Raw genomic sequence first — 24,893 nt, forward strand, 5'->3', positions numbered from 1 at the left:
GTCTTTTTTTAGTTAAAGTCTGAACCAGGTGTCTCTCGTGAGCCATATCAAACAATCTCTTTCGTACAGCAACGGGTGGAACAATCTTTTCACCACACATTATAATCTTCCCAGCTATAATGGACATTTTATCTAACACCTTGTTGAATGACCAGAGAGCAGTGACAAAGTACTTTCCCTCCTTGACCCCTTTTCTATCAAAACTTGTACTTCTTTAAAACATCATCCTCTTCCACGGCACGGACCATTCTGATTTATCATTAGCACCTCGACTCTAAAGGATCACATCCTGAACACTGGTTGCCTCTCCTTCTCTTTCACCCTTGTTTACACCTTTCTCATCTACCTTTTTCCAATCTAAAGGCAGGCAAGACAAGCAATCTGCTTGTATGTTCTTCCACCCTGGACTGTACTCAATTATGAAATTGTACTGTTGTAACTTTGATGCTAACCTCATAAGCTGTGCTGAACCTTTGCCTGCACCCCCGGGAGACAAAACCTTTAACAAAGGTTTATGATCCGTGTGAAAGGGAATCTTGTGGCCCCACACTTTCGTTCTAGAATACTCTACGCTCCAAGCTGCTGCCAGGGTTTCCTTTTCAATTATAGAATAGTGTTGTTCTGTGGCAGTTAAGGAACGCGAGGCAAACGCAACATTTCTTTTAGAGGAGCCAAACTTCTGAGATAAAAACAGCCCCAATACCAACATCACTGGCATCCACCGTAACAATTATTTATTTGTTCACATCAAAAGGTGACAATATACCTGCTTCACATATTTCTTCCTTAATGTTATTAAAACACTTTTGTTGATCTTCACCCCACACATGCCATACCCTTACTCATAAGTACTTTGAGGTTCTCAGTTTTACTTGCAAAATTTTCTACAAACTTGAATAGTATTAAATTAAATCCCAGAAAGATCTTAATTGATCCTTATTTTGAGGTGTTGGTGCGGATTATATCGCTTGAAGCAAATCCCTTTTAGGTCTTACCCCTTCAAAACGACAAGGTATGCCCTAAATGTTCCACTTCATTTACAAGGAAGGAACACTTTTCTTTGCGTAATGCCAAGCCAAACTCAGCTAATCTGCTCAATGCCTCCTTTAAAGCCCTGTTATGACTACACACACAGTCTCCAAAGACCAAAATGTGGTCTTGAAAAAATATAACATTCCCTACACCATGGAATACTTCATTCACCATTCTTTGGAAGACAGTGGTCGCTGATGACAATCTGAACGGCACTCCTGTGAACTGAAAAGTACCTTCCATGGTAACGAATGCTGTTAATGGTTTAGATGAATCATCAAGCCCAATTTGGTGATAACCATGTCGCAGGTCTAATTTGAAAAATATTTTCCCCCCTTCGACAACAGGACTAATTCATTGATGTTTGGTAATGGGAAAGTGCCTGCAATTATAATCTGATGTAAACTTTTTAAATCGACACAAAAACACAATTTGCCATCTGCTTCCTCCGTGATAACAACCGGAGATATCCCTGCTGACATTTCAACTGGTTCAATAATTCTATTGATAAATGTCTCATCTGACATTTTTTAAATCTCACCTCTTACTTTAATAGGAACCCTTCTAACCTTATGATGGACAGGTACCGCACCGTGTTTTAACTTTATTTTGTGTACAAACCCCTTCAATTGTCCTAGTTCTTCTTTAAACACTCGGTGAGCCCCTTTTAAAATGTACTCTATTGATAGCTCCTCCACAACCATAACTTGTTCCACAGCATGAATCAATCTGTATGTGCAAATCATACTGGTGAACCCACCCCAAAATTGGTGGCCCTGACTCTGCTACATAAACCTTGACATTTACACATCTATTATTGAATTACGCAGGGATGTGGAATTCCTATCGCCCGGCGCCAGGGACATCTTGTTTGGGGTCAAGGGCAACAAGTTTTTATGTTTACTTTGTCCTTGGGAAAAGTAGGCCCAACCCTCTGCAACACAAACCCTTTGGCTGCCTGTTTACAGAGAGTGGAACTCTCTGCAGTTGAGGTAATGTGTTTCCAAAAGACAATGCTGTTTGAACTTGTATTTATGGTTCATTATTTGAAAGCCATTATTATTAGGCTGAGTGCTGTAAATAAATGTTTTAAGGTCACACTTCACTACTGACGTTGGTTCCAGTACAAAAAAAACAAAACGGCTATACACATGTTTGAAAAGTTTAAGCTATAAGGCTAAGTATAATGCTCCCAGAATGCTCTCTAATTAGATGCAAATGAAGTGTCATTTAGTAAAATGTGTTGATGCATGCTAGTATTTCCCAAAAATATTTCTAATGGAAAATCAGTGTAACCATTATGGGAAGCATGAAAATAAACAAACACTGACAAAGCCAACTGATCTGACATATTTTTATAGGTCTTTTAGTTTCATCAATGCGTGTCTTGTTTTGACATGGCTTTTGTAACACTTTATTGTTGTGGGAGCTACCAGGCCCTCAACACTGTAACAAACACTGGCAAAAAAAAAAAAAAAGTTTTTGAACTCTAAGAGCACACGTTGCCACCAGTGGCATAACAAAGGCCCCGCAGCCGCCCTCCAGGGGGCCCCTTCAGCACAGCACCTGGCCTGAGTGAGTCTGGAGAGGGGGCTCCTCCATGTTCTTTGCAAAGGGGCACCCTCCAGTTTCGTTACGTCACTGATTGCCACTGTAGTTCCTGGCACTGAACAAAACTACTTTGTGTGCCAATATGCTCCTTGTGGAAGAGCAGAATGCGATCACTCACAGTAAAGCCAGCCGAAAGAGAGAGAAATAGAAGTTAAATAAAAACAAAATGTCTTTGTTAACACCAGACCTAATTAGGGACCAAGACCCACATGTAGGTAGCTTTTTGCATGTCGCAAACAGTGACTTTTGCTGTTTGTGACGTGCAAAAAGCACATTGCGATGCACAAACCCAGTTTTGTGATTCGGTAACCTGGTTACCGAATCGCAAAACGAGTTTGTGACTCGCAATTAGGAAGGGGTGTTCCCTTCCTAATTGCGACTCGCAGTGCAATGTAGGATTGTTTTGTGACCGCGGGCGCAAACCAATCGCAGTTTGCACCCATTTCAAATGGGTGCTAACACTTTCGCTAAAGGGAAGGGGTCCCAATGGGACCCCTTCCCCGTTGTGAATGACACTGTAAACATTTTTTCAGAGCAGGCAGTGGTCCTGTGGACCACTGCCTGCTCTGAAAAAATGAAACAAAAACGTTTAATTTTTCGTTTTTGTAATGCATCTCGTTTTCCTTTAAGGAAAACGGACTGCATTACACAAAAAAAAAACTGCTTTATTGAAAAGCAGTCACAGACATGGTGGTCTGCTGTCTCCAGCATGCCACCATACCTGTGAGGCCCGCCATTCGCAAGGGGGTCGCAAATTGTGACCCACCTCATGACTATTCATGAGGTGGGCATTTGCGAAGCCCTTGTGAATCACAGATGGTGTCAGGGACACCATCCTACATTTGGATTTGCGACTCGCAAATTGCGAGTCGCAAATCTGAACCTACCGTCATGTGGCCCCAAATTCTTAAAGAAAGTCACAAAAGTGCACCCATGTTATATTTCGTACCCCTATAAAATATTTGTGAACTGTATTTTAGCATGGGTAAATACGATGTGTAGATTTGCTCATGTGAAAATCTATTGAGCATTTGCAAGTTCATTTTCCCTCCAGCCACTTTCTTCCCAACCCTGGAAGAAGTTCTAATTCTGCCATTGTCAGGAGTAAATGTCCAACCTTTCTTATTATGGGAAAATATTAGAGAGACGCTGGTGAAAATCTTTAAAACATGCAGGTTAGTAGGTTTGCAGACTCAAAGACATTCCAGCCCTGGAACTATTGCTTACTGCTTCCTCCAGCCCCATTATGCAGATCTGCAGAAAGGTGGCAAAATAAGGAAATTGCTACAGTAGGGATTGAAACTGCAAGTATTCAAGCCCTACTAAGGTAGTAGCCCTGGCATAATTAGAGAGGCTATTATCAGAGCTCTTACATAATGAGATTGCTGCCATAATTTGTCGCCACACTACATGGCACCAAAGGGACAAGTAGATCTATTTATAGGACAAGTAGATTTGAGAAGCAACCTGTCCCCTGGACAAGTAGATATTTTAATAAATTCCACACCCCTGTTACGGTTTCCATATACCCTGGAATACTTATCTGTTCTCCCTGATAACCTTCCGGCTGATATCTCTGGGTAACAACCTTACACTGGGCCACTCTTTCTTAACCCGATCCTTAGGAATGATAGTGTACAAAGATCCTGAATCCACCCTTAACTCTAAGCTCCTGCACTTGATAGTGAAGCTAGCGCTGGGTCTCTTTCTCTTTTTACGTTCACTGTCATTGCATGCTACACCATGAACCTGTTCCTTTCTATATTCATGAACACACAAGACCCTATCAAATCTTTCGCAAAATACTCCATTTGCAATAGCTGCCACCTTGTTTTTCCCCACTTCTCTACGCATCCTGTGGAAATGACCTTTACGACCACAATGTCTACATTCCTTTCCTATGGCCTAACATTTCTTTGACTCAGAAGTATGATATGTACTGCCAAACTTTCCACACACTCTACCACTGATTTTGTTGCCATAGTTTCTATTTTCCCGGAAAGATCTTCCTCTTCCACTGAAAATCCCTTTGTTCGCAATAGCCACGTCTTCATCACCTTTGTCCACTGTCGACGTTCCATCAGCCACCTTAACGTCTCCCTTATCATCTCTTCGTTCCATTTCCTTTATGCAATATCGAGACTCGTCCACTATTTTTGCAATTTCAATGCCATCCTTGAAAGAAGGATTCTTTGCAGCTCTACGTCTACATTGAACTATAAGCTGGTCTCTAATCTCTTCTGTCATTGGTCCAAATCTGCATTTAAGAGATAGTTCGCAAAGTCTCATTACAAAGTCATCTATACATTCACCTACTCTCTGGGGTTGAGCGTAGAATTTGTTCCTTCTCATCACCATAATTGTCTCCTTAGCAAACCTTATTTCTAATCTTTTACGTGCCTCCAGGTATACATTCTCCAAGGATTGACCATCATTTTCCAAAGCTATGGGAAGATATTTAAAAATGAGTTGACCTTCTTTTCCTATGGTACTCAAAAGAATGGCTCAATTTCTACTCGGCCTAAAGCCTTGGCCATCGATTGCCTCCAAATAATTATCAAACATTTCCACGCATTCATCCCATTCAATAGGTGTAACTCAAGGTTGTGAAAGGAAACAAGGAGGTGGTGAGATTGTGGTGATATCCATGCTATAATATCACTAACAAAATGCAATAACTTATTTGTGCGTAAAATATACATATAGCTTTTCAACTGCTTGTATGTAAATATTTGCAATTGATTTTAGTTGTTAATTGCATGTAACTGCAATTTAAGAGATCCAATACTGAAGAAATAACACTGCTGAATAAATTACTCTGCTACTGAATATTCCTTTGCTGAACAACCTCTCCTTTAACCCTTAGGGTGCCTGGTACGAGCTGGTCTCGTCTCCGCAAGACAAGGCCAGCTAGTCCTGCACCCGGCCCACAACCCCCAGTCGGGTATGAAGGGGAATCGCTTCCCCTTCCACCCCTGACCCTCACCCCCCCAGTGACGTCTGATGACGTCAGCACGTGATCGCATGCTGACCTCATTCGAAGGTCACTTCCCATCACGCTGGAAGCATGCTTCCAGCACAATGTGGAAGAGAAGGGGGCAGGCAGAGGCATGAAAGGAAAGGAAAGGCCTTTCCTTTCATGTCTCTGCAAGCATTTCTGCTAGACACCAGGGAATTTCTTTACTTTTATACTTACATATAAGGGGAGTGGCACCTTGGGCAAGGGCCGCTCCCAAAGGGGGCAAATATTTTAAGGCCTTTTCTGCCCCCCCCCAGGGGCAGATCAGCCTCTTATAATTAGGCCGATCTGCCCCAGGGGGAGGGAGGGGAGGGGGACAGAAACTCCTAGACACCAGGGATATATTTGTTATTTATGATTTTATGTATGGGGAGCGATCCCTTAGGCAAGGGTCGCTCCCCTGGGGGGCAAATTGTATTAATTGTATGAAAGCCATTCCTGCCCCCCTTGGGGGCAGATCGGAAGAAACCGTTTAGGCACCAGGGATTGGTGTGTGTGTGTGTGTGTGTGTGTGTGTATTTTGTTTTGGGGGGCAGGCCCTTGGGCAAGGGTTGTTCCCCATGGGGGCACATTACTGTTGGCTATATCTGCCCCCTTGGGGGCAGATCAGCCTAATTTTGGAAGGCCCATCTGCCCCCAAGGGGGGCAGAAAGCCCACCAGAGACCAGGGAAGATTTTTTTTTTCAAAATAAGAGGGTGGGGGTATGGTCATACCCCCAACCCAAGTAAATGGGGCCAAAGTTGTTTTGCCCACCAGTGGGCAAATGGGGCAATTACCCTGGATCCACACCCCTGGGGGGTGGAGGAGAAAGACTACTAGATGCCAGGGAATCAAACAAAAAAAAAATAGTGTGGTGGTGCCTACCAACCAGTATGAGCGTGGTTATGGCCCCACCCCAACTGAAGTGGGTAACAGTCTTTCAGCTCTCCCCCAGCACACTAAAACATCTTAACCCACAGCAAGCAAGAGGACATTTATTTATTTTGGGTTTTGGTTTTACATTTGGCCCATGAGAGCTTGGCTAACTCTCAAAATCGTCCCACTTGGAATGGGGGGGGTTGCACTTTTTGGACTTTGGGATGCTGCCATGCAGAAAAATCCACAAGACCTAGACACATCTGAAAACTAAACATCTGGGTGAGCCCAGGGTGGTGTGCTTCACATGCACCCGCACCATTTTCTTACCCACAATGCCCTGCAAACCTCCAACTTTGCTGGAAATCACACATTTTTCCCACATTTTTGTGAATCTATAAATTCCTACCACCCAGCATTGTCTCATCTATACCAATAAAACTTCTGCTGCACTCGTCAGCCTAAATTTTTTTTTTTTTCCAAACTGCCCTTCGTGACCCGCTTTGGTTTCCCCTCAATTTCAACATGTTTTTGTCTCTTCCCTGTCACAGGCACTTGGCCCACTTACACAAGTGAGGTATCATTTTTACCGTGAGACTTAAGGGAACATTGGGTGGTAGGAAATTTGTCCCGGTGCGGTGATCCCACACAGAAATGTGGGAAAAATTAGATTTGTTTAGCTAAATTTGAGGTTTGCTGAGGATTCTGGGTAAGAACCGATCCACTGATTTCCCACCCACAAAAAGCATGCACTACCCTCCCACTGGATTATGTAATCTCCGATTGTACGCGTGCACATGTGTTTTCTATGTATTGTCTCTTTTTGTGTGTTGCATGTATGTAAATGAGAGGACCTCTGTGTGAGCACGAATGGTTGTAGGCATGTGTTCTTTGTGCACGGGTGCCTGTGCATGCATATGTGCCTGCATGTCTGCTGGGCTTTTTTGGGTGTTTTTTAGGGGGTGTCTCTCCCTCACTGCAGGTGATTTGTACGGCTGCTGCATAAAAAGATGGATATAATCTGTGTGTTCACATGGATGTCTGTACATTTGTCGGTGTGAGTAAGTGTTGAGTGCCTGTTGTCTATTGCGTGTGTGCTGTTCCATCTCCAAGTATATTCAGAATTGTTAGTTCTGAGGTTGGTAGTCACGGTGGTCTAACCTGCTCTCACAACTGCCCACAAGCCCTTTGTCCTTTACGGGTTTGAGGGCAAATCTGAATGCACTCAGAAAGGGAAGACCATACCTGGAGGAGTAGGGAGTTCGAGGGAAATGGTACCAAGAAGCAGGATGGAGATGCGACGCAAGGTGACCTGAAGCTAGGGAAGAAGCAGTGGATGGGTTAGTGGCTTAAGAGGAGGGAAGGAGTGTAGCAAGGGATCAATTCTCTTAAGTATAGAGTTTTGGTGGGCAGTGTACGGATTCGAAGAAGGTTGTAGGACTTTAGAGAGACCCTGGATTTCCACAAAGAACCAGTTGCTTTGAGGTAATAACGTAGAATTTGTTTCTGCTTTAAATAAGTAGACTGCATCTACATGTCAAAAGTGGTGCACTTGCCCATGGCTGAAGCAACTGGGAGGGAAGGCCCCTGTAGTAACAACTGTACTAAAATGTTCTGCAGTGGGGTGTGCCAGTTACCTTTTGGGTGAAGAGGCATGCAGGCCTCGAAAAATCATAAAATTGTTACTAGACCTGCAGGTCGAGTAACTTGAATAATCTACTCAACCTAACTGTAATGTATTTGACCCGAAAAACGGGTTTTGAATTGTGTGATCCTAGGCAAATATTTCATTTTACAGAGTCGCCTTTTCCTTCATTCTCACATGAATGCATCTTCAAATATGTGAGTTAAGCATTTTTGCTGTCCAAAATCCTTTTTTGTTTGATTAGACTAAACGTTGCTCCATGTATAATAAGAATCTGTCCCACATGATTTGCGACTTGTCTCTTAGTTTACTAATAGTATTGCCATCAGGGCAGAAGTATTTCCCAGTTTGTTTAAACACTCACTTTTAATAAATATATTAACAAACATGATGTGGTAGCACACTGTAATTTACCGACAGTAAACTTCCAAGAAATGTTCACAAACCTTCCCACTCACTAGCAGCTTTACTGATAAAGCTATGTAGTGTATAAATCTGTGAAAACTGGTTTTCAGAAAACATATTTATAATTTGCACATCACCAAGTAAAGTGTTTTTATTTGTTTTCATCTTACTAAAATATTTTTTAACACACAGAAAAAAAAAAAAAAATAGTCTTTCACAGCTACTGACATTTTTTTTAATGTTTAAACAGTTCACTTAGTTATTCAATGTTGTGTGTTAGGAAAAACCCCACACAGCCTTTCATTCCACACTTTTTACAACAGATCAGACAGATCACCCTGAAAATCCTGGAACTCTGCAGTCAGAATGAAAAAAGACAAACTGATTTTTGACCTCTGTCTCTGAACACAGACCAAACGAGACAAGAACAAGATTTAAAGGCATCGTTTCCCCTTTCTGACAGAACATAACACTTGAATGTTAACTCGCCAGAAGGGGGGAGTAGATCCTAAAAATAGCTCGATCTGATAAAATATGACTCGCCCTAGCGAGTGGGCAAGTAGATTTTTCAAGGCCTGAAAATTATACTGACCTTCAGTATGTATGGTTACACATATCCAAAGTCTCATTTTACCCCATCCCCTTTTTTCTAGAAGAGTACATTATGTACACATTTCACTATGCCTATTACTACTATATTCAGTTCCGTAGCCACTGTTGATGAACAACAAACACCACATAATCTGTATATGTATGTTAATAATTCAGATAACAAAAACAAATAGAATTGAACAAGGGGAGGAAAGTGACAGGATGACATACCTGGCAGAGGTTTAGCATGTCAAGATGGACGATTTGGCAATGACTTTGGAAAGGGACAGATGCAAATGGAATGTTGCAGGGGCCACAACAGAATATTTTTCCTTATGAACCGGTTTATTAGAAGCCTGCACAGATGCATTTAGTGTCATATGACTGAGAAGCAGTCAGCGATATATGAAGGGCTATTTAAGTGTTGTTGGAGTATATGTTTTAGGAAATAACACATGTGGTGATGAAGCACCCAAGCCAACTGTTATACAAGCGGGAAACTATGGGGCTAGGGACACTCAAGGATTGTATGTCGGAACCACGCATGCCTTAACAACGCGGAACAAACCACCAATGCATCTTTACAATGCATTCCTTTACCAAGCAGGTCCTTACAACAACTTGCATTTGGGAAAGTGCTGGACTTTGGGATAGCATAATTGACTATTCTAACTCCAGTCTGGCAACAGCAGGGGAAGTGTTGGACTTAAAGTCTAACATCAGTCCAGCAATGCTTTCTTTAAAGCAAGTCGCTTAACACCTTGTGTGGTAAAGGAATGCGTTGTAAAGATGCATTTGTAGTTCAGACCGCGTTGTTAAGGCACAGCATGGTTCAAGCTGCGTTGTAAAGGGTGTTTACCCACTCAAGGGAACAGCAGTGTCAGAGTATGGTGTGGAGCACAATGAGGCAGAGGAATAGTACCTTACTTGGATGAGGGTCAGACTTGCAAAAGCCAATGAAGCGTATGTCAGCCAAGGTGAACAGATGGATGACTGTGGTCTGCACTCTTAAATGTTGTCTAGTGGTGAAGCCGAAGGACAGACAGCTGTAATTTATGGTGGTATAGCAGGACACATGAGTGAAGACAGTTCTTGTGGAGGGCTTCTTGAGGAGTCCAGACTGGGATGTTAATGAGCTATTCTGACTAGCTCTTGCACCTCTGCTCAAAGAACTGAAGGAAATAATATCACATCTCAGACTTTCCCAACATTCTACAGTGTACTTTGGAGAATGAGTCGAGCTCCGGGCGGCTGGGGGTAAAGACATGGACTGGCGTATGCTGGAGGAAGAGACAATCTATTGCAGTAGAGGGTGCCCTAAAAATAGGAAAAAATCTGGGCTCCTTGGCAAGCGCACAGAGGGTTAACATCAAGATCACTTGAGTCTAATTATGCTATTGTTATAGAATGTGTGACAGAAGAGTGCATAATGATGTCCACTGTCAATTAGTTCTGCACACCTATCTCAACAACCCTGCATGTTGATAATTAAGATGATGTGCCTTGGTACCTGCCTACTGGCTTAATTATTTTTTTTGTTTCTTTTTTATTTCAGAAAATCAATTAAAAAAAATAGTTTAAAAAACTGCACTGTAATTCTCAACGAGCATTTCAATTATGCACCACACCGTTAGGGATCCTCGACCCTGATGAATGCCCCAGACCGTCTAGGCTCTGAGCGAGGGCAGAAACATGTTAGTCTCCACCTTTTAGACACCTTGAGTCATCATACCCAAAAGGCGTCCACATCCCAGTTTTTATCCTTACCTACAAACACCGATATTAAACTTTCAAACCAAACTGGTGATTTGTAAGGTAATTTTATCTATCACTGGATCCCTTGTATTATCCAGCAAGATATAATTTCAGTACTCCCTCCGAAGTACTTTTAACAACGAGGTCGAGTCCGCCCAGGTAGTGTTATCTTATCTGGGTAGGGCTAGGTGGTCACACGATGAAGCATGACACCATAATGTGTGTGCGACCACCTAGTCCGTAAAGGGAACTCCCTCATAGGTCTAATCACCAGTCACATCCATACGTCCACATCCACTAAGGCATTTGCCTAACCAGCATATATTGAACAGGCCATAAGAGACCTGTTTTTCCCCCACCACCACCCTACATACTTTGTGTGTTTGCAGTCTTTTGCTATAACGGGAGTCAGTGTGGGGTTCCTTGTGTTATAATCAACTACCTAATAAAACACACTGGAGTTCATGACTGTGGTCATAAAAAAAATAAGTTGACTTGTTCGTTACTAAACTATTAAGAGTAAAAAAAAAGTGACAAGATGTTTTAAATAACTTCAACATGTGAGAATACATGCAACAACACCCAAGTAGTATAACAATTCTAGGTCAGTAGACTTTAACACTCCTGCCTTCACTCGCCCCACACTCCTTCACATACCACTAGAAGGGGATTTCTAGATGGTCTCTCTAGTTTGTCAGGCCGCTTTCCTTTGTTGGCCCCTTTTGCAGGGATTATATACACTGTGCAGAATCATGGGGTATTTAACCTGACTGAAACACCAGTTGTAAGGTGCAGGATTATGGACCTGGCATAGATGGCTCAAACACAGGCCTGAAGTTCTCCGAGTTCTCATCAGATGGATTAAATAAATATAACCACCATATGGAACACTGAAACATTACACATGAGTATTTTATATCTTCTAGCTCGTTGATCCAACCCTACTCATTATCATATGAACATTTTTAATATCCTTTACTGGAGCAACACCGTTCCACTTACAAAATCGCTGCAGGGAATGTGTTCTTTCATAGCCCATGCTTTTGCTAACCATGAATCCATGACACTGTTACAACTTTTACATATGCACACAATGTAGTATAGACCCTTCTCACGCCACTTGTTAAGTTTGCTTTGTTCAAATACAACCTCATAATTGTCCGCTCCTCTCCTGCTGACGTAAACCAACCTGCATTCTAGAAAACTGGCCAAAGCAACAACATAATCTTTGCAAAGAATTCAGATATATAGAATACATGTATGGGAGTCACAACATCCAGTGAGGGAGGACAATGCAGTGTCTTTAGGGCTCTGAAAACGTTACTATCAGTCAGTGAGTGGTACACATTTACTTGTTACTTAACAATAAACCACCACATACCTGTTGTATTACAGATGCTCCCTTTCCTCCCAGAATGCTGCTGGTCTAAAGGGATGGTGTCTCCCTCTTCTTTAATGACAAACGACACAACTGATGTTACAAGTGCATGTTCTGTCATGGAAAGAAAATCAAGCATGTAGGGCTCAGTGGCAAGATACAGAACATCACACTTTCTATCTGGAGAAGCGGCAACGCTGAACAGAGGTATCAAAGTTCAATATATATCCACCAGAGGACATAGCTGGAAGAAACTGGGGGTTGTAATAGTTCAGCAGCCAGCATCCACCCATGTGAGTAAAACTAGGGCCCTCCTATCAGTGAAAGCTTAATCGTAATCACTAACCAATCTATTCTTAAATATTTCACCTAAAAGCCATAAAATAATTACTACAAAAACAGTAAACACTTAACATTTTTTAAAACAGCATAAAACAAGAGGACACACACAGATTAACATTTGAGAACAGCTATTAAAGCTACTAATTGATAAAATTTGGGCGGCAGCTATAATTCTGTCTTGTGGGCTACCGGGTAGATGCAAAGTAGGGTGCAACGGGCAAGGAAATACCAACCTGATCAGTCGGACGGCAAAAAGCCATTGCCTCTTAGCACTGTTTAATATTATCATGCCCAAATTATGGGCAGGGTAGTTACTTCGTTAAACCACAGTTTTTGTAGAAAAAGACATGAACTGGCTCAATGTTTCAGGCCTGCAAAGGTCACAGGTACAGGACCCTTTACTTTTGTTGCCTATAGGCTGTCTCCTTGTGAAGGCAAGCATAGGTAGGACTCCAAAAACAACAAGGTGATGGGCGGGATGGTTGAATTAATCTCATCCACTGGCAATCCCTCGGGCCGCATCCAATCCATCCTTTTTCTGCTCACCATTCCATCCCAGTTTAAAGCCAGCCATATGCAAATCAGTTTTGACCCTGCTCTCCATGGGAACAGTCGAGCCCAACCTGCCAGGCCAGGTCCTTCTTGGACTGGAAACGAGCATCCTGGGACCAGTTTTAGCGCATCAGCCCTCATCCGTCAGGCTAGCTTGAATCTAGGGGCACAGTGAGCCCGGGACTCTAACCCTGAATTTTAGATACTGGGTTCTTCGTATCTCTTTATGTATGACGTTCAAATAAAGTTCACAGATCTTATTGTTCTTTCCCTCTAGGTTGACAGATCTCAAGCTAACTCCTCTAGCACTTTATAGGCTTTTTATTTTTCCAATTTTTAACAACTTGCTTTTACTACCACAATGCTGGTCTTGTTCATTGTGCTGAGGTTTTCCCAGAGCACTGGTTTTCATTTTTTCTCCCCAAGATGGCTGAGACATTGAACTTTCACAAAGCACTCTAGGGTCAAAATATCAAGCAAAGATTTTAGATATAGTTTTTACTGCAGAATTCATCCATAGTCTGATCCTGTTTTTAGATTAATTATTTCCTCTGTACCAGAGATGGAGTCATAAACCCCCCATATTGCTATGTGGGCCTAGATGCAGTAGAAGTTTTTAGAAGCAGTGTTCAATCTTTTGAAGTTTGCTAACTTTGCTAAAGCCCCATACCCTATACACAGTGAACGCTACAGCTTTAATTCTATGACTGTCCAAAATTGATTTTCTTGAATTCCGCCGATTTTGTTTTTACAGTGTAGCACGACCCCCATATTTTGGTTATCAGAGGACACAATTATTCCCTTTTTTGGGACCCAATTCAGTTTAGGATTGAGCCGTATGCCTACATTATCAGCATTCATGACTTGCTCTACAGGAGTTCCGCTGACAAGCAAGTTATAATCATAAAATTGGTCTTACTTGCATTGATTGCAAGTTTATTTTTAATTGTGCAGTAAGTTTCATAACCCTTTAGCAGATGAGACAGGGGCAGCTTTGTCTGTGCTAAAAGATACTCCATCAGGGCGGGTGCTGTACAGGGTGCTGAACATGTATTACGTGGGCAACCTGATGCTCAGTAAACTGTATGGAGCTGTTAGCAAATAGCGGTGTTCCCGTGTTTAGCTCTGAGAGCCTAGCGGTTTACATTTCTTTTCAGGTTTCTGAATTCACCAACTTGCCACTTTTGTATAATAAAATGAAGTGGTGCAAACACTCCGCTTCACCATACTCCAGGTTCAGACTCGGTGGGGATCCACGGAGTCTGTATTGCTTAAAGAACTTTTCACACAGACTTCCATAAGACCTTTTACTGTTGAACCCGCCGCTAGCCTTGTGCACTGAAATGTTAGGACCAGTGTTAACTCCTGTTATTTGCTGTTGCATTCTTTAAACCACCTGTAGTTTGTCACATTTCTTTTGCTGGATGTCGGTTTGTGAGTCTTTTAAAAAGGAGATTCATTTAAGTAGATTCTTAAATATTTCAATTAGTATCCGCTCTGGGGCTTACCAAATTTCTGCTAGTTCTTTGAACTGGTTCTTTTGAGATGTTTTTTCTCCAGTGACTAAGGACAACAAGCCATCTGTTTTGATTTCAGAACTGGATCTTTTGGTGTCAACGAGTGCTCAAATTGAGATTGGGCTTGCCTTGGCCTATGCAAATACACGCAATGAGTGGGTTATGGTCACTTTCTGTTCTAAATTGTAATCCGGCGGCGATTACACAGTGGCAGAATCCAATACTGTGTAGCACATAATCAACAAGGGAGGTTCTGTAAAGGTATTTTTGCCTGGGTATGCGAGTCGGTGTGCCCACAGAGTGAGAAGGCTGCCTCCTGCCATCAGTGACACAAATTGACTCCACTTCCTCGAGTTTCGCCACACTGAGCTCCGGTGAGCTCCACACATTCTCCTCATCAACTTATTCCTTATTAATAACTTATTGATCTGGCTTTGTGTTGAAGCCGCACAAATTAAAATAATTATATTATCCTCTCCCTTTCAGTTCATCACTTCGGTTTCCTTCCTTGCTGTGCCCCAGTGAATAATAGACTTTGAATTTCAGGAACTGCAATACCAATTTCCAGCTCAATGTGTTGCAGATTAAGTTTGTGAATGGTTTTACTTGTACTTTCCACCACTACAGCAACAGAGAAGCAGATGGTAAGATCGCCTTTACACCTCCCTTTCCTGTTCTTAGTGGCTGCAACACAATACAGGTTGTAGTGCAGACACGCATAGCAATTTCTTCTGGACCTTATTTTGTTAAAACATCAGAGGTCAAAGGACCCCGTGTTGGCTGCCCAGTCATTATCCTATAGTTTCTGTTGTAACCCAACAATATACCAATTTACCACACTGTTCATCTGCTCACACCTCTCCACACAGTAGTAATCCTGTTTCCAGGGAGGAGTATTGATGTTGCCATAGAAGAAATAACTCCTATGCTAAGGCATTTGTTGTACTTGACAGGGCAGCCATTATCCGGTCTCATTTTTTCATGCTCCGTCAATGCTGGTCATTTGATTTGCCTGGCACTGAGACTTCCATTCACCACCATGTGTGGTGTGGAATATCTTCTTGAGATTAAGCAGGTCTTATTTATTTATGCAAATTAGACTTGGGCCTTTGGGCCTCAGAATGGTCTACTGCCGTATCCTGTTTCCTCCTCTATGGTTTTAGTACTGTTGGGTAAGGTTCTTCTATGTACAGAGCAGTTTTAAACCCCAGCTCAGAAGACCCTGCTCATATACTACTGTATTTGCCAAGGTAAATGTGGACCAGGTGTGCCCGCTGATTTTCCCTCCTCTCGTGTTTTTTTGTTCACGAACGTCACTCGGATATTGAGACCACATGTTCCAGGCCTGGACGAATATCCACAAATGAGTGTGTTGAGATATCTGGGGAGGTGAAGAGGTGCAAAGAAGATGATATTTTTCTAATCATTTCTCCCATCAGCTCCTTCCATGAACCAGATATTACTTATGGGTGGACGACCCTCATCTTCTTGTAGTGGTCATTTGTTGTGGTCTGGTGGAATATGGTGGCCAGCTTAATCTACCATGATAATTAGTATCTAGCACAATGGTTCTTCCAAGCACTTAGACAAAGTTGGACTCCAGAGTACCCCTTTTACATGTTCCATTCCTTAAAGGCGTTTTGTGGGGATCTACCTTGTCTCGTTCCATTCTATGCATACTAGATGTTAGCTTTAGTACTTTGGTACAGTCAGGGTGGACAATTTCAGCTTCTGAACTTAGGTCATCATCATTGTGTACCAGCTGCTCTCTTGGAGGCTGTATATCAAGCATTCCCCATGCAGATGAGATGCTATGGTGATAATTATCTCCTTTCTTTCCCAGGCCTACGAGGGTCTTGTTAGGCCTCTTGATTTTCCTACAGATACTATATCACAAATCCTCCTAGGGCCCGAGTTTCCTTTAGTTCTCCTTCTGTGTTCTATCTGAGGCCTTTCAGGATTCCTTTGATGTATGTGCCGTTTACATGCTCCGTCACATAATTCAGGGTAGGTGTTCACAAACCTGGTACGATCCTTTCAGTGTTATATCGTAGTTATCAGGATCTACCAGCATAGCACAGCATCTTTTTTCCAACTCATTTTTTGGGCTTCCCTATTTGATCGAAAGTATAACACTTTTTTTTTGTTAATTTTAATAGGGGCTCAGTCTGCCCCTAGGCATGTCAATATCGAGATTTGCTCTCGGTATACTTCGGTTGGACTTGTTATGAGAGATGCATTGGATTAGGTATTACTGGTTGGCTGGTCAGTGGCCCTTTGGCTTTTCTCATTGCTCTCCTTGCAGTCACTATAGTTTGAATTACTGCAGGTACTTCTTTTAGTTTCATCAAAAAGGCTGAGAAATTGCAGATTTCGGAGTTAACCAGTGCATTTGCCAGTGACTGGGGAAAAAACTCACTATGTCAATTAAATCCTCCTGTCAATGGCAGGAATGTGGGCGGTGGTTTCAAGCAGGACCAGAGTTTAAGCATCCATCTACAGGAACGGACAGCTTGAAGCCTCTAGAAATGCATTTGAACTTCTTCAGTGAAAGAACGTGCTGGGCAGGTGCTGTGGTGCAATCTCCGTTTGCTCTGATGTGTTTTGCTATTCCTCAGCCTTGTCAAGAGCACTTTTTTCTATAGGTGAGTTTGGTTAAGTCTGCTGCTCTAATATCCCTCCTATTGAATGTTTTGACCCTTGAATTAGTGTAGGTTCGACTTGCCTTCCTCTGCGTTTAGCACTGTCTTGAGTTCCATGTTTTGCGCTGTCTGCAGCAGACTGGATGGATGACCTCCCACCACACATCAGGGCCTACTCGTCTTCTTGAATTTCACAAGAAGATGAAGTAGTGGCTCTTAGGTAATACAGCAGTGGGCAAAGTTCACACACCTGCTAAGTGCCAGGTTACCCGCAAAAGTAATAGCACAGTACACAAATATGCATAGCATAAAGCATAACAGGGTTTGAAGTAGCTTTTGATTTTATTTCAGGTGCCATTGCATTTTAACTCCATTACTTCAAGGAAAATCTCAGCAGTGTAAAACAGCACTTCAGGCCTTACTGCAATTGACCTAAGAACAGGAGCAGCCACTCACTGGCTAGGTCCAATGATGCAACAACTCAGAAGCAGCGAAATCCCACCTGAGCTTGGATCAGTCACACCATCACCTCGTTCCGAACCAGGAGAACCTTCCTCCATCTGCAGAGAATCCTCGGCACCGAGAAATGGAAATCCTGCTGGTCAGGCAAAGCAAAGAATTTAGTCAGTATTAACTTTGGAAAACAGCAGCAAACTATATAGCAGGTGTTAATTGAAACATTTAGGCGCCTCTCACAGAGAGAGAGTCAATGTTTAAGTGGCAACTTTTGTATAGAGATAGAAACCATTGACATACTGTAATTTATAAATACATAACTACAGAGGCAGTGAGCAATGAGAGTACTGTCTTCAAGGCGCATTAGGGGATCAAGTAGAAAAGGGGAAAATACTGAGGACAGTCATTTAGTTACTTCTGTATGGCTCTTTCAGGTGGAACTTTTTTTTAAATACTTATTTACTCACAACTTAGGTGTCTTATTTTATTCTACTTATCTCATGTACAAGTAGACCCCACCAACACCTGCTCATGTTTTATCTGTTCTTACTTTACTTTACTACAAACCTTTGTTTTCTCAACCCAATTATTGCTCTCTCAAAGTTGTGGAGAACTTTTACAGGCCTTTCTTTTTTGTTGGCACTTTGTATTTCACCTCCTATGGACAGACTTAAAATGCACACACTATTAGACACTTTACTACCTTTGCACACTCTGCTTTAACAGTTCTATCTACAGCCTTGGACTGTCCGCTAAGGTTTTTAGATTTCACAATATTCTCCTGCTCCATAATTTTCATGTTACAAGCATGGGGGCACGTGGGAGCATTAAGAATCGATTTCGGGTTTTTTGTGAAGCCCTCAAATGCAGTGAAATTAAAGTATGGTGAAGTAATAAGCCGCGGTATCACAGTCCCAAGTCAAATTAGATGTAAATGCAGTGTTCAGTTTATTGCTCCTTCTCATTGTAAAGTGCAGACGTTTTAAGGTACGTTGGTCCATTCACTGGGCCCTTCAGCATAGAATGGCTCCTTTCCAGCTCTTTGTGAAGAGCTAAATGTAGTGCGGAAAGTAGTTTGTAATTTAAGTTCTTTCTTTTCACATGTTATGGCTCATGCTACTTAAGAAATCTAAACACTGTTCACCAGCAGCTGTATCTTGCATATATATGCACAATTTTAGAGTATTTCACGCTGAAAATCACTGGTGCGTTAATAATGCAATATTCTATAAACAACAGCAAAACTATAACCTGACCACAACATTTCAATAGAAGGGCCTTAAACTGTCAATTTAATTTGCTGTCCTACTATGTAAATACATTTTCCGGTTCTTTTACAAGCTGAAAGTAACATACATTGTAAAGGATTTATACTGACTATGGGCCTCCCCCACTAAGGCAAAGTACTTCAAGAGCGTTTTTTGTTCTCTCTGGGGCTGTCACTGCTCGAGGCTTCAAATGTAGCCGGGCAAAAAGAGGGAATAACAGAGTAATATAGACACATGAACGATTCCCTGTGGAAAGGGGGCTCGAGGGGTTCTCCAACATACCAACGGGACACTAGTGCATAGGAGACAGTACCCCTCATGTTAATAAAAACACAAAAGATTCCATTTGTATCTGACCTGTGCTGAGGCCATCGCTGCTTTCTTGTCCTTCAGAGTCCCAAGGAGGATCGAAACATTCGTTCTCCTCAATTTTTATCTTGAATAACTGATCCGGGTTGGTAAACGTGTCACCTGTTAATAAGAACCTCATTTAAATCAATGTCATTTTTCAACTTCTTCAGTGTGCAGTTCTGTACCCTGGGAAATTAATAAACCATATGTGGGAAGAATTCTATGCAGAATTACTTGTACCAGTGAAAAACACGCCTCTCAAGAAGCATGCATATCTTATAACAAATGGAGCAATTTGTTAATGAACTTAGAAGGCAGCCCCAGTTCCATGGAACACTGGGACCTTTCCAGTGCACAGCCTTGCTGTAGCAAGAGCACCTCAAGCAGGAGACGCTCTACGCAGGACAGGTAGTACAGTGTGCGGGGCCTTCAGTGAACAAAAAGCCGATATATAGATCACACTGCTAACAGGCTCATGTTTTGGCACTTCATTAATGATTATTAAAAGCCAATTTATTTTATTGCACAAAAAAGAAGGGAAGGTGGATTGGCCCTGTTGGGATAGAAATCTCTGACCCGCAGGTCATTCACAGATCTCTGCACCAGAGGTTCGACCCATTGTCATAATATGTCTTGCCAGCTTTAAGTATGTGTCTAGTTTCAATTCTATTCTTTTATTTCTTCTCGCTGGACCACTAACACGTGTCTTATTGCAAAACATACACTTATTGTAGACAAGTATCTTACCTAATGTGTTTTCTAACTTCGATCAAACATTTGTTTGCTTAGCTTCATTGCTTCATGTTCACAGTGTTCGCCATTTAGGTTTGCGTACTTATTTGCATATCTTATGCATGCAACCTCAGACTACTTACCTAAACTAGGACTACATTTTCCTTTCCAAAACATGAATCAAATGCACACAATCCTACACTATTTGAATCAACACATATACAATGTTCTCATAGAGGTGGAACATTCACTTCTTCAGAATTTCACTCTTACCGGGCTCTCCTCCACATAATTGTTTAAGAATGCAAAGTTATGGTACAGGCGGGAGACAGAAAACGTCAGACGTAGAAAGAACAGCGAAGGGCAAACAGAAGAATAAGCACAAGATGAATCTCAACCTATGACTTTGAAAGGTGCTTTAAGGAGGCCATCAAGTGTAGAGGAAAAAAAGATCTCTTAATGAGTCCTGCATTTCTAACAACCACCAGCAAGAGGTGTTTAGAATGTTGATTTGTTTGATGACGTCTGTCTGGGTTTTGAGATGCAGTGAGACATTGGTTACAGGACGACCCCTTGAAAATGATCGACTATGAAGTCTTGCTGCAGTAGCGTGGATGGAAGAGTAATAAGGATCCAAGTGAAGTGGGAAGGGAAAGTGATGCGAGGGCTGACTGTGTGACCCAGATATCTGAAAATCCTGAACTTACCTTTGGAGAAGTGGTTGCTGGTTTCCATTTCCTCAGATTTACTCCTTTCTTCGCAATACATATTTTCCTCTTGTTTAATCATAAATAAAATATCAGGGCACGCAGAAGGACAACCAGCTAGAAAGACAAAGGCATGGCATTACACACTTGAATTGGGACTAGTGCATTTAAGAGGCTGGCAGATGGAGAAAAAAAAAATACCAGAAAGAAAACATACACTGGACTACCACATGCCATGCTGCAACAAAACATCTGTTAAATCACAGCAGTATTTCAAAGATCACTACTTACACGAAAGTGGATCATTACTGTCAGACTTTCTCCCCTTAGATTGTCTGCCATCCCAGGAGTAAGCATCTTCTCTTTGACTAACCCGGAGTAAAGTGTCAGGATTAACAATTTTATAGCCTTTAGTTATAAAAAAGAGAAAAACAAGTGACAATGATTAGAAACATAATGTTATGAGGCCAAAAAAAACAACTTTAAAACACACTTATGCTTTGTACGTCTGGAATGAAAGCACGCCACACCATTCGCTGTCCAAGATATATTAGAAAGCAGTAGATGGTGCTTGTCTTGTGAACATCTCTGAATCCACAATTGAACCTAAGCTAGTCAGGCACACGTTAATCTCAATACCAAACATTTTTAGACATACCTCACAAAATCCAAAATCATGAAGAAAGAACGAATTTCTTACACAGGACCCATCATCAATACAAATGATTAAAAGCACCACTTCAGATTTTCTAGAACATAATTTTACCTTACGAAGCTCCCACAAGTTCTTTGGAAATGCCCTTGTAGCCACAAACAGAGGCGTTATGATCAATATTATGAGCACGTAGAATAAGAAGGACAAATCCAGACAAGACTGGTTGTAGAAGTAAATCACAATGCTGGGACAAAAACTATACCACGAGAACGAGTTGGAACACCTTCACGAACTGAACTCTTTAAGATGAGCACAATACAATTCAAGGCTTACTGGCCCATCAAATTTTTATTAACAAGTCCCTCAAATTCTTAGGACAAAAAAAAAGTTAGTATAACCCTCACCACATATTTGAAATACAATAAACCAAAACAAAAATTGCCTCCATTAGAGATGACATGGGTAAGAATCATAGCCCCGAGAAAGAAATACTATGGGTATTTGAAACGTTTTATAACAACATCTTCATTGGGTTAACACCACAGTATCCTAAAAGCCCTTCCTAGAATTTCTTAAAACACTACTGCTACCTACTATATCACCAAAGGACACAGGGTCTCTAACAGACCACTAGAAAGGTCTGAAATATTGAGAGCTGTCCATTCACTGAAACTGGGGAAAGCACAGGTCCCAACGACCTACGGAAACCTTTCTCCTGCACTTGGAGAAATGTACTTATTCATCTAATTAAAGTAACTTTTTATCACTACGCGAATGCCGGAATGCTCGGAAGCTGAAGTCAACATAGAGGTGATTTCAAAGGAAGGGAAAGATATTCTAGATCCCCCCCAAAAAAAAAAAAATCTACCCTATCCTTATTATCATTGTACATTGCAAAATGTACGCAAAAGTCCAAGCATACAGGCTTTAGTCAGTTCTAGACTCGTTAGTTCATCCTACCCAACTGGGCTTCAGGAAAGGAAGACTTGCAATCCGACAACGTCAGGCAGTCGAGCTACATTACAACGAAGGAAAATTATACAACTCCTCAATGACTGCTAAAGCACTGGGCGCAGGAAAAGGCTCTGATAGGGTTTAATGGGTGTTTCTATATGCAGTGCCAAATAGCTTAACCTTTGGCAAAGAATTTTCCTTTATGGTCCTTGCATTATATAAATGCTCTTCAGCCAGATTATGAATCAGAGATTCAGTGTTCAATAGCTTCTGACTGAAACAAGGAACAAAGCAGGTGTGTCCACTTTCCCTGCAATATTTGTGCTCGCCATTGTACCCTTTATAATATTTATTGATTAGGGAAAACCCTAATTTACAGAGCATTCCATTCAACAATTTAAAAAATGGCAGTACACACTGATATTCTCATTTTCACATAGGACCCCATCCCTGTAATACTAAAGGCAACAGATAAATATGATAGCATCTCCGGATACTGCCTAAACAATACCAAAGTCCTCCCATTCTGTGTCACTACTCCTTTGTAGATAGCAAAGGCCTAAGATGGAAAATTGTGCAATAAAATAACACGTTATTTGGTTTGAAACAAGCCTTATCGAGTAAATAACATATACTGGAAAAAACACTACAACAGAATAGGTAAATCCTTGACTCATGATCTCTTAACTTCATCACCTGGTGGGGTAGGAATGAAACACGAAAAATATACATCCCACATTTTTCATTTCCACATAACCACGTCTGCAGTTCACAGCTTAAATAAGAAGTTAGATGAGCACGTCTGAATTCATCCATCACACCAAAAGGGCAAGAATATCCTTATTCAAGCAGAGACACCCACATCATACAGGAGCTCTCAACCAATTAGATTTCCATGAATATCAAACTTCCTATCAGATGAGGCAGGGTACCCACTGGTTAGTGTGAAACAATCAAAACACCCCTCCCATCACTCCTGACTGAAAAAGACATAACATATCCCCTGTGTTAAGATCAACCAACACAAACAAACTAACTAACTAAACTGGTACGGTCTGCAATTTCAAAAAGCTATGGGCAAAGTAGACAACAAACTTCAACACAAAATGAGACACTTAACATTTTCATCACTATGGCAAGACCAACAGATAAAGATACAGAGGAAAACCCTACACTGGAAAGACTCTAAAACAACTCCCCAAATCCAGAAAAGCTGGGAAGAACATTTAAGCCATTCCTCCCACACACCCTCACCCACATCATTTGGAGGAAAATCTAGTCAGCCCTCATGTCTCTAAAATTGCCCTGCTACTTGGAAAGTGTGGACTCTGGACAGGCCATGAAGCACTGTGGACAGGTCATGAAGCATTCTGAACACCCGAGAAACTCTAAAAACTTGGTCCTATAGACAATGACAAATGCTAGAATTCTCAAGCCGAATCAATAAACCAGGAGACACATGCTAACGGACTGCCCTCAACTTTGTTCATTCTGGAATGAAGTGAAACTCAACACTAAGAAATCATTCAAAATAGAGTGGACCTACAGTCTCCCATCATTCACCCTTGGTGATTTCCCTCCATTACTGACCTCCAAACTTTGCAAAGATTACCTACTTATACTTGTGGTCACAATGGGGCCTAAAGCTATTCTATCAGAATGGAAAAACGTGCCTGCCCATAAGTGGTGGGCCTGGGTCCAATTAACAAAAAGAACACATGCATCAGCAGCAGATACAATACGAACTGGACTCATGTCTTGAAGCAGTGAAACCACCTCGATCTGACTTTACCCAGGATCTCCATCTCTCCAATAGACAATACATCTGAAATAGTACTGACTGTCATAAATACCACAGTTACTCAAAGGGCAACCTGTTGTCAAGAAATTATCTTCAAACACCACTCTCCTCACTTTATATCTCATCCTGATCCACCTCTGTCCTCTAATCTACTTTTGTTTCTAGATATTCACAAAAGGGACTCTCAAAACTCATATTTTATATTACAATCATGTCTAGCATATCTGTATAATAACAAATTGCCACGCATATATTGCTATCGGAGGTGCACATTATTGAATCCTGTGACATGATAGTCAGCAAAATTCAGTGAAACCTTTGAAATAAGCATATTAAACCATAAGACATAGAAGGCTTAAAAGCAGGTCAGCCCAAATGGCAGAAGGCCACACAACACAGAGTGATCAGTATGCTCTGCTCCGTGTCAATGTGCTTCTACCATGTGACTCCATGTGTTCCATAATGCATAACATCCAGAATCAGACCAGTAATCACCTGGCCTAAATCTGGGACAAAGGTTAGTTCCGCACCCCCTCAGTATAGCGAAAAGGTATTGGGTCAAGCCACTTGAGTTCAAACACACTATCTCGTATTACGAGAGGCGCAGGAATGCTGCATTTGTAA

The 24,893-nt window shown here is 41.6% G+C and overlaps 1 protein-coding gene across 4 annotated transcripts in view; it reads right to left on the minus strand.

Annotated features, from left to right (window-relative positions):
• Nucleotides 1–24,893, minus strand: part of LOC138303595 (zinc finger protein 615-like) — a 64,074-nt gene that overhangs the window by 32,194 nt on the left and 6,987 nt on the right. For 2 of the 4 annotated variants that reach the window (XM_069242874.1, XM_069242876.1), the window contains exons 3-7: nt 21,151–21,267; nt 20,860–20,976; nt 19,427–19,540; nt 17,848–17,940; nt 12,296–12,406 (exon numbers count right to left, since the gene is read on the minus strand). In XM_069242874.1, the coding sequence (XP_069098975.1) occupies nt 12,296–12,406; nt 17,848–17,940; nt 19,427–19,540; nt 20,860–20,976; nt 21,151–21,267 (552 nt within the window). Of the gene's footprint in view, nt 1–12,295; nt 12,407–17,847; nt 17,944–19,426; nt 19,541–20,859; nt 20,977–21,150; nt 21,268–24,893 lie in introns of all 4 variants that reach the window. The other 2 variants (XM_069242875.1, XM_069242873.1) reach the window with 1 other exon arrangement.

The sequence above is a fragment of the Pleurodeles waltl genome, chromosome 7 (genome assembly GCF_031143425.1).
Source record: "Pleurodeles waltl isolate 20211129_DDA chromosome 7, aPleWal1.hap1.20221129, whole genome shotgun sequence".
In the NCBI taxonomy this organism is placed as follows: Eukaryota; Metazoa; Chordata; class Amphibia; order Caudata; family Salamandridae; genus Pleurodeles; species Pleurodeles waltl.